General features: G+C 43.9%; 1 protein-coding gene across 1 annotated transcript; it reads right to left on the minus strand.

Annotated features, from left to right (window-relative positions):
• Positions 1 to 1397: 1397 nt before the first annotated feature.
• On the minus strand, positions 1398 to 6471 carry LOC133442540 (extracellular calcium-sensing receptor-like). The gene is made up of 9 exons (XM_061720548.1): positions 6374 to 6471; positions 6055 to 6266; positions 5924 to 5997; positions 5189 to 5320; positions 4172 to 4723; positions 3822 to 4043; positions 2589 to 2712; positions 1917 to 2389; positions 1398 to 1820 (listed from the first exon to the last, which is right to left on the minus strand). The coding sequence occupies exons 2-9, from the start codon at positions 6239 to 6241 to the stop codon at positions 1398 to 1400; spliced, it is 2187 nt and encodes a 728-aa protein (XP_061576532.1). The 5' UTR covers positions 6242 to 6266; positions 6374 to 6471.
• Between the last annotated feature and the right edge of the window lie 5665 nt (positions 6472 to 12136).

Here is a 12136-nt window from a genome sequence, read left to right on the forward strand (position 1 = left end):
GTTCCGGTTCAGGCTATGTTAACGGATAGGTTTTTTTTTCACCATGGTAAAAAACCCCATCCAAATGAATGGGGCCATTTGGCATGGATTTTGACATAAAATGTCCTTAAATCACAGCTTCATGAAATTTTAATATGTTGAAGTCCACAGCGTGCCGAGTCGGGGAACATTTGTACGATGTCTCTAGTAATGCCCATCGAGGCACGATGGAGACGCATCCAACGATGTATGGCATGCACGGGTGCAGGTTGCGGTTCGGGCCGTATTAACGGACGAAAAAAGAGTGCGGAATAAGAATAATAAGGAAGAAAAGGGAAACCTTTTCTGTATACTAATATATCGCCTTCATTTTTCAGGTTTTTCGGGCCGTGTTTTATTTTTTGGAGATTTTTTTTTTCCACATCAGAGCGGGGTCATGCTGTACACCCGCTGGTGCACAGTGGGACTTTTGCGACTTTAGCTTGTTAGCAAAATGCTAGCAACATTGCCCTTTGGGCCATTCTGGACGATTGCAATATGGTCATGCCACTACTTGGCATGCCCATAATAATAATACAGAAGTATTTCAGTGACTTTATACATTTATTACGGTCCATACTGAATTAATTTTTTTAAACCAACAGCAAAGTCACACTGTCAAGGGCTTTGTCACACCTTGACAATTTTAGCCAGCACATTCCGGCGAAATTCAACAACAACCCAAAGAAAAAATGCGGATACGGATAAATTATCCAACAGAATCCAACCAATCCTGCCAATACGCCATTACTCTGTAGCTACAGCATAAGGGCTGGAATATACTTGCTGTTTACAATGCGTACACAACCACATCATGGCAGACACACATATCCTGTGTTCATTTGACACGTCACCATGGACATACTCCAAAAATGACCGAATGCAGACGTGACCTCCAGTTCTATCCTCGGCTGCTAGTTGGCTGTAGTGCAGGTCAGGGCAACAGTTGGTCATAAGTGAGTGGCCGGGGAGGTCAAAAAATGGCAGAATATTTTGAAGAGTGGCTGGCTGAGGAGGTGTACTGTTATTCTCACCGGTTGGAGATAAGTTCAATACAACTTAAACATAGGTTAAAAGCAAAGCAAAACTCATCGGTTGGAAAAAAGTTATGGGTACGCTAGATATTATCTTGACTTATGAGTAACTTGCAAATAACGCATATGAACATGTGTCAATTTCTGGCATGAAATAGCATAGCATCTGTAAGTTAAGAAAAAAAAGCAACAACTGTTCCTTGATTAAATAGAAAAAGGTTTCAGGCAGCAGTATTTCAGAATGGTTCGCTTTATTTTATTATCAGCAAGAGAAAAAAAAGATTTAGTAAACTCGTATACAATTATAATTTTGTAATCATGAAAGCATGTTGCACTTTTGTTTTTTCACTTCTGCAATAATTTTTTCTTGCTGTTCTTTTCTGGTTTCCATAAAATTATATAGCACTTGGGAACAAAAATGCAAAATAGAAGCCCAAGAGCTGAAGCTAAAATAGCAAAAATATGAACAGCCACAGTGTATTTTCCAGATGTGCTTATATAAACTGGGATAAAAGTAATCCACACAGCAAAGAAAATCAGCATGCTGAAGGTGATGAACTTTGCCTCATTAAAATTATCAGGCAAATTCCGAGCCAAAAAAGCCATTAAGAGGCACATGCAAGCCAGGACACCAATGTATCCAAGGACACACCAGAAGCCAATGTCTGAACCAGTGACACACTCCATGATGATTGTAGAACTGTGGTAATTTGTATTATAATTGGCATGTGGTGGACTGATGAGCAGCCATATAAGACAGATTATTACCTTGGGGACAGAGGAAAAAAATAGGATATTAGTTTTCAAACAAAGGTAAATAAACATGTAAAACCTAAATTAAAAGGTTTGTTGTTTTTCCCTTACCTGAACAGCTGTTCCAAAAAACACACTGGCTCTCTGTTGTTTTGCTCCAAACCACTTCATGGTATTGCTGGCTGGCAGTCTGGAGTTAAAGGCCATTAGTACCACTGCTGTTTTGGCCAGAAGGCATGAAATGCAGAGGGCAAAACTGATCCCAAATGCTGGATACTGGATAAGGCAGAGCCAGTCAGAGGGCTCCCCAATGAACAGCAAGCCAACAAGGAAACAGATGGCGAGGAATACCAAAAGAAGAAAGCTTAATTCCATGTTGTTGGCACGAACCACAGGAGTGTCTTTATATGTGAAGAAAATGGCAATGATGGCAATCGAAATGGACGCTCCGAGGACAGATGCCACACACAACAGAATACCCATGAACTCATGGTAAGATAGATACTCTATAGTCTTTGGGATGCAGAGATCTTTGGCTTCATTGGACCATGTTTTCTCTGAGCATGATGAACACTCTAAAGAATCTAGAGATGGAAAGCAAATAAACTTTGGCAAAGTCACATTTAAAACAAAATGTGGTACTCTTGAAAAACTGTAGAACCCTTTCAAACAGCATCAGAAACACTGAATGTTTATAAATGTATGTCTTATGACCATATGTATTTTGTTGTTTGATTATACAAAGTAAAGAAAGTATGTAAAAAAAGGAAAGACAGAACACACCTGTCTTATTACTAATTTGTCCTTCAGCACAGGGAACACAGTCGTAACAGCAGATAGGTTCCCCCTTTCTTCTGGTAATGCGTGAACCTGGACCACAACTGTCACTGCATACAGACCGGATAGCCTGAGAGGCAAAGTTCTGTCACTCAGCAGCAACACTGATTCCAATTAATTTGATTGTTTTAGGCCTGTTTTATAAAAAAACATCTTAAAAAAGGAAAAACAAAAACAAAACTGAAAAACTAAAAACTAAAAAACAAAGAATAAGATCGTATTTTTTTTTCTTTCCTGTCAAAGGGTTTTTAAAGCTGAAGTTGTGGCCATCTGCATTCCAACCCTTGGGTGCTACAATTAACTCTAAGGATATGGAATGGCTCCTCTCTGATGGGAAAAGAACCTGAACTTGTGTGTGTGTGATTGTACTGACTAGATCTGAGCTCATCTCTATGTCCAGGTTTTGGACACCTCAAGGGGGGCTATACCTTATTCCTACTCCAGAGTTGCCCATGATGAGAAGCACTGGTTAGAATAGTCCTCTGGTTGGAAGCCTTACTTTAGGGTTTTCCTCTAAAATATGACAACTTAGTTTTCCAGTTTCTCTTGGTCAGGAAATGGGCTCCGCCTTTGCTTTGTATGACGGGTATTCAGTAGGTTTCAGAATACACTATTTTCTCTTTTCGTTAGAATGTCAGTTCATACAACCCAGCCAGGCCTAAACAGATACCTGAACCCTCTGGTCATGTATGTCCAAGCATGATGAGGCATCACAAAATGTATCTGCATTTACAGAAAATGTGTAATTTTGGGTTGTATACTGATATATTATTTAAGGACAGTGTTACACATACAATAAATAAATAACTAAGTCAAGTGCATGACTTTGATACATGTATAAATTACATTTATACAAAGAAAAAAGTGATGTTCTTACCTATTACTTATTCCTTATTTAATATATGAAGACTTTTTTTGCATTTCTAATTTCAAACCATAACTATATTAATGTATGGTATTATTAGGATTTTTAATATGGTATTATTGGGATAGTTTTTCTAATATTAATATCCAGTTTTTCACAACTGGACTGGAATAAATGAGGTGACCCTTTTCCCTGCTAATTTAACAAAGAATGTTACACACTAATAACAACAGTGTGACTGAGGAATTGATTAATAGAGCATAAAAGAGTCTAAGCGGTGAACATGGTCTCATGCCAGTTTGTGGAGAACACACCTGCTTCCCCATGGGCCACTGGATCATTGTGTGATTTATGATCAGGCTGTGTCCAGAAGGCAACGACGCATCATAGTAACCGACTTTTACCAAGTTTAGAGAGCCATCAGGTCTACTTTGCCAGTTCATAAGATCATAGTATGCAATTGGGTCACCGTTTTGATCAAAGTTGACATTCTCCTCCAGTACCGAAAAATTAGCATTCTTCATATAGTGGAGGAGCTGGAAGAAAAAACACAAAAATATATTATTTGAAAAACAAATCGGATTTATTTCTATGCCTGTTCTATGTATCTGATATAACTAATATAACAACAACTTATGAACAAAAAACTTACAACTGCTCTCACCTGCCAAGGTTCAAATTTTTTTGGGTTCGCACAGGTGCCATTCAGGAACGGCCCAATTCCAACTTTGCAATTACTCATGTCTTGCAAGGCATGAGCCACCAGATGTACAGCCTTATAGACATTATAGGACACTCTAAGCTGTGTCACATCAGAATAAGGAGAGTAAACATCATACAAATCTTCTGTCCCTTTACATGGCAGTCTGTTTTGGGGGCTTTCCACCCCATGATAATGGCTGTTCATTGATCCCTTTAATCGACAGTTAAATGTTTCTTCCCAAAATTCTGCAAAAAAGGCTAATTTATGAATCACTGATAATGTGAGATTTGTGAGATGTTGTTGCAGACCTGGGATCTCAGCAGCCCTGCGGATGGCAAATCCTAACGTTCCTAGAAGGCGATCTCCGGATTCTTCCCACAACATCTTGGCAGTGGCCCAGGCCTCACTTGCAATCCACTGATAACCAGTTATATTCCGACGCTGGAACTCTCCCAGAATGTCCTGCATTTCTGACTCACCAGAAAAATTAATAATGACCCTTGAAGATGCCATCTGATGAATGAAAAGTTAAATAGATTTAGTAGTAGAAATTTTCTCTTACAGAATTTGAAGAGATTTTTATTAAATATGATATGCTGGAACTCATTAGTGAAAAAATATATAAAAAGTTTTTTTGTACATGTTTTTTTTTAAATAATGATTATGTTTGTTTATACATTTATTAATGATGTCCTGTATTCCAAAATCTGTCCTCTGGCCAATGGCCTCAGTTGATACATCTTTCTCAATGATAAAATACACTTGAAACATGATATATTTGTTTTATATGTGTGCACACATATGATAAATATATTGATGTACCTGGATAACATTCAGAAGCCCATCAAGAGCCTGGTGGCTTAATTCAACAGGGTAGAAATGAGTGTAAGCTGCACACACACCATACTGCACTGACTCCTGAAGGAAAAGCTGGATGGCAAAGCGGGCATAATCTGATTCCACGCCAATGATTCCCACCCAGGTCCAGCCGAAATAACTAACAAGCCGCACCAAGGCTCGTATCTGGAAGGTGTCACTTGGCATGGTGCGCATGAAGGTGGGAAACTCCCTCTGGTTACTCAGACAGCTGCATGATGCAAAATAACTCACCTAGTTTTATAGCAAACAGTAGTTAATCTTTTGCACCACAATATGCTGAAACAAAACATGAAACAAGCATTAAATGTGATTAAACGACACTTGTGTCTTTCAGGATTCTAAGTAGAAAGCATCTCGATACACTCTCAGTCATCCAGGTCGTAGTAACTCTCAAAGGATTTAAATAAAAGAAAAGGAAGTCCAGTTGTCTTTGAAAGCTAAGAGGCTTCCCAAAGACCTAACCTCATAAACAGACTGAACAAATTCAGATATTAAAAAAGCATTTAAAAAGTTTTCAAAAATTAAATGCTGGTACATTTAAAAGCTTTGCATGTACACACTTGTGAGAGCAACCAACAGCAAAAGCAAGTTCTTAATGTCTGTCAAGTAAAAAAAATTATAGAAATATTTTCAATTTGAAGTTTTTATCTGTGTTGACTAACTTTATACTTTGTGAATAAGATAACCATTTGAAAACCACATGTAACCTGTAAGAAAAATGAATTGTCTCATACTAATACGATATTTAAAATGTAATAATTAACTGGAACTTTGTGAAAACATGAAAACCACATCTAACAAGGCAATAGAAAGTCAGAGCAAAGGCAGTCTCACCAGAGGTATATGGAAAGAACCCAGGCTTCGTAACAGAGCCATAGATACCCCAGATGCAGCATCTCCTATGATTACTGAGGAAACCATCCTGTTCACAGAAATACAGCTAAAACTGTTGTTATTTACTGGACTCTGGTCTGTCTTCAGACTCTTAGCTCTGAGAGTTCTCTCAGGCTGACCGTTTACTAACAGAAAGGATGCTTTCAGGGACACAGCTATGTCATCACAGCTGTCACGGATGTGGAAACCTAGTTTGAGGTGTGGCAGAAGATCACTGCGCTGGTTGATCTCTTTGATGGCAAAAGTCATGGTCTGCATCCAGCGCAAGGCACGAGAGCTGAAACTGTACATAAACGAAATTGATCATTCAGCAAAATCCATATAACTGTACAAAACAATCCAATGAACTGAAATCAATGTTCACTGCACAAGTCATCACTAATAACTTACTAATTGTACGTTCTAGGTGTTGGTTTCGATTTATATGTCAGAAGAGATGACAGAGGGCTGTAATGTAGAGGAAATACACCCCCTATGACTACATCTCCATCTTCATATAGACTATTTTTCTCCTCATCCCCCAAGAAAACACAGTTATACTCAGCAGCAGAGGAAACAGGTTTAGCCCTCATAAGAGAAAGAAACATAAGAAGATTCGCACCCAGTAATGCCATCCCCAGCTTGGGTGTGAAGGAAAGATCAATGTTTTATAGCCACTGTGCTCTGAAACCACACTAAGGATAATGGGTGCAACTGATTTATATAATGTGGCTAGTACATACAAATCTGAGGGCACCGCCCAGACACAGTACTCATGACATCATTATCACTATATCCTTCTAAGCCACACTAAGGATTTTAAACAAACTAAATAGCTATGGGACTTAATCTGAGATAGCGTTTATTTTCTGCTGTGACTGTGCAGCAAAAGCAGTGGTTAAGAAGCATACACAGTTAATATCCATCAACCATTTTCTACCGCTTATCCGGTCGCAGGGGCAGTAGTCTCAACAGAGATGCCCAGAATTTCCTCACCCCAGACACTTCCTCCAGCTCTTCCGAGGGGAGTCCGAGATGTTCCCAGGCCAGTCAAGAGACAGTCTCTCCAGCGTGTCCTGGGTCTTCCCTGGGGTCTCTTCCCGGTGGGACATGCCTGGAACACTCTCATTTGGAGAACGTGCCTGTTGACGCGTCAAATGAACGCAGGATACGTGTGGCGTACGCGTTCTGAACAGCAAGTATAGTATATTCACCCCCTTATGCTTGAACATGGTGTTTGTTATGGACAAACTGTGACTAGCACAGAAGTCTAATAACAGACCACCACTCGGGTTCAGATCGGGGAAAGCCGTTCCTCCCAATCCCCCCTCTACAGGTATCACTGTCATTGCCCACGTGAGTGTTGAAGTCCCCCCAGTAGGACCACTATGACCACTAAAATTTTATTACTTGCATATAAAGCCCAAAACGGCTTAGCTCTGCAGTATTTACAAGATTTGATAGTGCCTTATGTTCCTGGTCGAGCTCTCCGCTCCCAGGGTGCAGGTTTACTCGTAGTTCCTAGAGTATCTAAATGTAGATTTGGAGGGCGGGCGTTCTGCTATCAGGCACCATTACTTTGGAACCAACTTCCAATCTGGGTTAAGGAGGCTGACACCACCTCCACCTTTAAAACTAAACTTAAAACCTTTCTGTTTAGTAAAGCCTATAGTTAGTGTTTAGTAAACCTCTAGCTGGTGTTGGTAAATCTCTAGGTAGTGTAAACTCTAGTGTGTTAGAGTCAGTAGTCATAGTTGCAGCTATAGAACAAGACTATAATAGTTAGTCTCAAATATAGCTTCGCGGTAGATATGCTGCTATAGGCTTATGCTGCAGGGGGGCACCGACATGATCCGCTGGGCGGTGCCTCTCACCCTTCTTCTCCTCTCCTTTTCCCTGCCTCTCTTCTCCATTACCATTTTTATTTATTATAAATATCTCATAGCTATCATTTTTGTCCATCGTTCCTGTAGTTTCTTGTGCCGGCCCCCCTTTTTTCTCTTTTGTGTATGTTTGCAGGCTGGAGCCTCGGGAGCTGCGTTCTGGCCTGTGTTCCCGGCCCTCCCCCCCATCCCCGGTCATCCCGTTGCTGCTTCCACCTGCCTATGTGGATGTCTGCTGTTGCTGCTTCCGCCTGCCTGCACCCCCCCCCCCCACCCCCCCCCCCCCCTCTCTGGTCATCCCGCTGCTGCTTCCACCTGCCTGCTGTGTGCTGTTGACGTCCCTGACTCCCCCAGTCTGGCCTTCGGCAGGAGGGTCCCCCCTTATGATCCAGGTCCTGGTCCAGGTTTCTTCCCTCCTAAAGGGGAGTTTTTCCTTGCCACTGTTTGGCTTAAGGCTTTTCTCCCACTATGGGAGTTTTTACCTGCCATTGTTTATATAATAATTGCCCGGGGGTTTATGTTTATGTTTATGTTTATGTTCATGTTCTGGATCTCTGGAAAGCGTCTAGAGACAACATCTGTTGTATTAGACGCTATATAAATAAAATTGAATTGAATTGAATTGAACTATCAAGTACTTCAAGTAAACTCCAACACATGAGCTGAGGGCCTATAAACAAACCCACACCAGTTCGCCGCCTCTCACCCAGGGCAACTCCAGAGTAGTGGAGGGTCCAGCCCCTTTCAAGGAGCTGGGTTCCAGAGCCCAAGCTATGTGTAGAAGTGAGCCCGACTATCTCTAGCCGATGTCTCAACCTCACACACAAGCTCCTGTTATGATGCGGTTGGAGTAGGACCCAGATGCAGGACACCAGAAAGCAGGAGTTCCCAAAAAACACTGCGATTTATTTGTCCAATCAAAACCAAAAGATAAGATAGTCCTATATTTCGCCCTCAATGGGGAAATTCACTTTGTGCAGCAGCAGTACACTCAACATACACATGCAGGGAAAGGATAAAAAGTAAAAAGTATATAATTACAAAATATAAACAGTATATACATTGGAATGAAAAATAAAAGTAGTGCAGTACGGGGAAGAAAGAAAAAAGTGCAAAAAAAAGCAGGTAGGATGTGTATGAGGTAGACAGATATTGCACAGATATTGCACATGTCGTTATTGTCGATTACTACTGCGAGCAGGCCTGGTTGTACAGTCTGATGGCAGCGGGGAGGAAGGAGCTGCAATGCCTCTCAGTGACACATCGCGGGTGACGAAGCCGGCCGCTGATGGAGCTCCCCAGGGCAGTCTCATGAAGGGGGTGGGACACATTGTCTATGATGGAGGACAGCTTTGCCACCATCCTCCTCTCCCCCACCACAGAGACTGCAGCCCAGGACAGAGCTGGCTTTCCTCACCACTTTGTCCAGTTACTTCCACTTTACTGCTGTGATGCTGCTGCTCCAGCAGACCACACCATAGAAGATGACCAACGCCACCACAGAGTCATAAAAGGTGGGTGAAGTCGGCCGTGTACACGGTGAAGAGGAGGGGGGCCAGGACGGTCCCCTGTGGCACTCCTGGGCTGCAGACCATGGTGTCAGACACACAGCCTCTTGTCCTCAAAAACTGTGGTCTGTTTGTGAGGAAGTTCAGGACCCATGATGTCAGCTGCTGGCAGACTCTAGCATGGTCCAGTTTGTCCCTCAGACGTTCTGGCTGGATGGTGTTGAAGGCACTGGAGAAATCATAAAACATGATCCTCACAGTGCTTCCAGCCCGCTCCAGGTGGGACTGGGACCTCTGCATCAGGAAGATGATGGCGTCCTCAACCCCGATGCTCGGCTGGTAGGCGAACTGCAGCGGGTTGGCGGAGGAGCTCACTACGGGGCGCAGGTGGTGGAGGACCAGCCTATCCAGGGTCTTTGCCAGGTGCGATGTCAGGGCCACTGGCCGGTAGTGGTTGAAGTCACTGGGTCGAGATGACTTGGGCACCAGTACCACACAGGACGTCTTCCACAGCTGTGGTACTTTGTGCAACCTCAGGCTCATGTTGAAGATGTGCTCCACAATCCTGCACAGTTGATTTGAGCAGCCTGGAGGTGATGCCATATGGAGCTGTCACCTTCTTCGCCATGACCCTGGCCAGTCCTCTCTCCACTTGAGCTGGGGTTGGTGGATTTGGTGGAGTAGGAAGTGGGCTGGGGGGTTGTGGAGGAGAGCGGGTTGGGTGGTGGATTCGGTGGAGGGGGGGGTAACAGGGAGGGGGGTTGAGGTGTGAGTCCTTGGAGCAGCAGGGGCTCCAGTCAGGGGAAGTTGCAGCACGGCTGGTTGGGTGGAGGGAGGGTAGGCTGGTTGTTCAAAGCGGTTGAAAAACCTGTTCAGGTCATTCACCCACTCCTGATCCCTGTCCAGCGCAGGTCTAAGGTTGTTATGGCCTGACATGGTGTTCAGGCTCCTGCAGACCCCGCTGAAGTTGTCCCGCTGCAGTTGTTCTTCCATCCTCCTCCTGTAGCTGCTCTTTCCCTCTCTGATCCTCCTCCTCATGTCCCTCTGCACAGTCTTCAGCAGGTACCTGTCTCCTGACTTAAAGGCCCTCCTCTTGTCCTTGAGCAGGTCTTTAATCACAGGGGTAATCCATGGTTTACTGTTTGCAAATACTCTAATGGCGCTTTTATACTAGTACCTACTCAGCGCGACTCGACTCGCCACACCCCCGTTTTGCGCTTTTAATATATGAGTCGAGGCGGGTGGAGGCGTGCCGAGTAGATACGTTTTCTGTATCTATTCTGCCGAGGTTCTAAGCGTGCTGAGTCGGCCCTGGATATGACGTCATCACACTACACGCCACTCATTGGTCGGGGGGCGGGGCCGTCAGACGTTTGAATCAGGAAGCGGGAGTCAGCGCAAGAGCGGCTTGGGGCTTCCTCATTTTATCCGACAGGCAATGGCAGCGCAAAAGTCTGTTTCGTGATCCAATGAGGTGCAGATGTTCATAAACCTGGTGGCTGAGGAGAGAATTAAAAAGGGATCTAGACGGGCGATAAGGTACGCCCAGATCTACCAGGCGCTCGGTCACTTCTTAGCCACTCGTGGCTCCAGCTGACTTTTCATCAGCGCCGACACAAAAAAAAAAGAAAAAGTGTCGCTGCTTGAAGATTCTTTCACTCTCTTTTTTTAACTTGATATTGAACACAAGCCATAGACCCAGCAGCACATATATATCATCTCCTCCAGGTTCTACATCTTTAGTGTTGTTGTCTTCTTCGTTTAGATCACACAATCAAATACGTCACAGCAGCTTCGCTCCAACCCGGCCACTTCTCATCTGGGTGTCTAAAAACAAACGAGGACAAGGCGAGTGGAGATGAGGCGTGGCGAGTCGAGTCGCGCTGAGTAGGTACTAGTCTAAAAGTGCCATAACTGTCTTGATGGGTATAATAATAATACATTTTATTTATAGGGCGCCTTTCATGGCACTCAAGGTCGCCGTACGGTGGTGGTGGAGTCTACACAGAAGTTAATGTAGTCTGTGACACAGCTGGTGAACAGGATACAAAAACCCAGAGCTTAAAACAACAGTCAAAAGCTACATAAACTTGAGCGGAAAACACGGAGGAACAAACAGTACGAACCAGCAGGGAGCAAGGGAAAGACAAGACCAGATATACACAAGGGTTAACGAGACACAGGTGCAGACGATCAGGGCAGATGGGAAACAGGATTGTCAAACAAGAACTCAAACACAAAGACATGGGCTTCAAAATAAAACAGGAAGCAACAAACCGTGACAAGCTCCGGCTCCTTCCCCCCCAGTGAGGTGACATTCCATGTCCCTTTTGCAAGGGTTTTGGTCTAGGGGTTGGTTCGTCGAGGCACCCCGCCACGACTGCTATCCAGACCACATTGCACCAACCTGTCATGGTCCTTCCTGCGGGTGGTGAGCTTACAGGAAGGTGGGCCCACGTCGCTGTTTCGGCCTGAGCCCGACCAGGTCCAATGAGCAAAGACCCGGCCACCAGGCACTCACCTTTGAGCCCCAACCCCAGGCCTGGCTCCAGGGAGGGGCCCCCGGTGACGCCACTACGCAGTTAATACCTGGCCTAAGTACACCCACCAGCCACTTTATTAGGTACACCTTGCTAGTTGGACTCCCTCTGCCTTAATCTGTCGTGGAATAGATTCAACAAGGTACTGGAAACATTCTTCAGAGAGTTTGGTCCATATTGACATGATAGCGTCACGCAGTTGCTGCAGATTTGTCGGCTTCACATCCATGATGCGTATCTCCC

This window comes from Cololabis saira, chromosome 4, assembly GCF_033807715.1.
Source record: "Cololabis saira isolate AMF1-May2022 chromosome 4, fColSai1.1, whole genome shotgun sequence".
Lineage (NCBI taxonomy): Eukaryota > Metazoa > Chordata > Actinopteri > Beloniformes > Belonidae > Cololabis > Cololabis saira.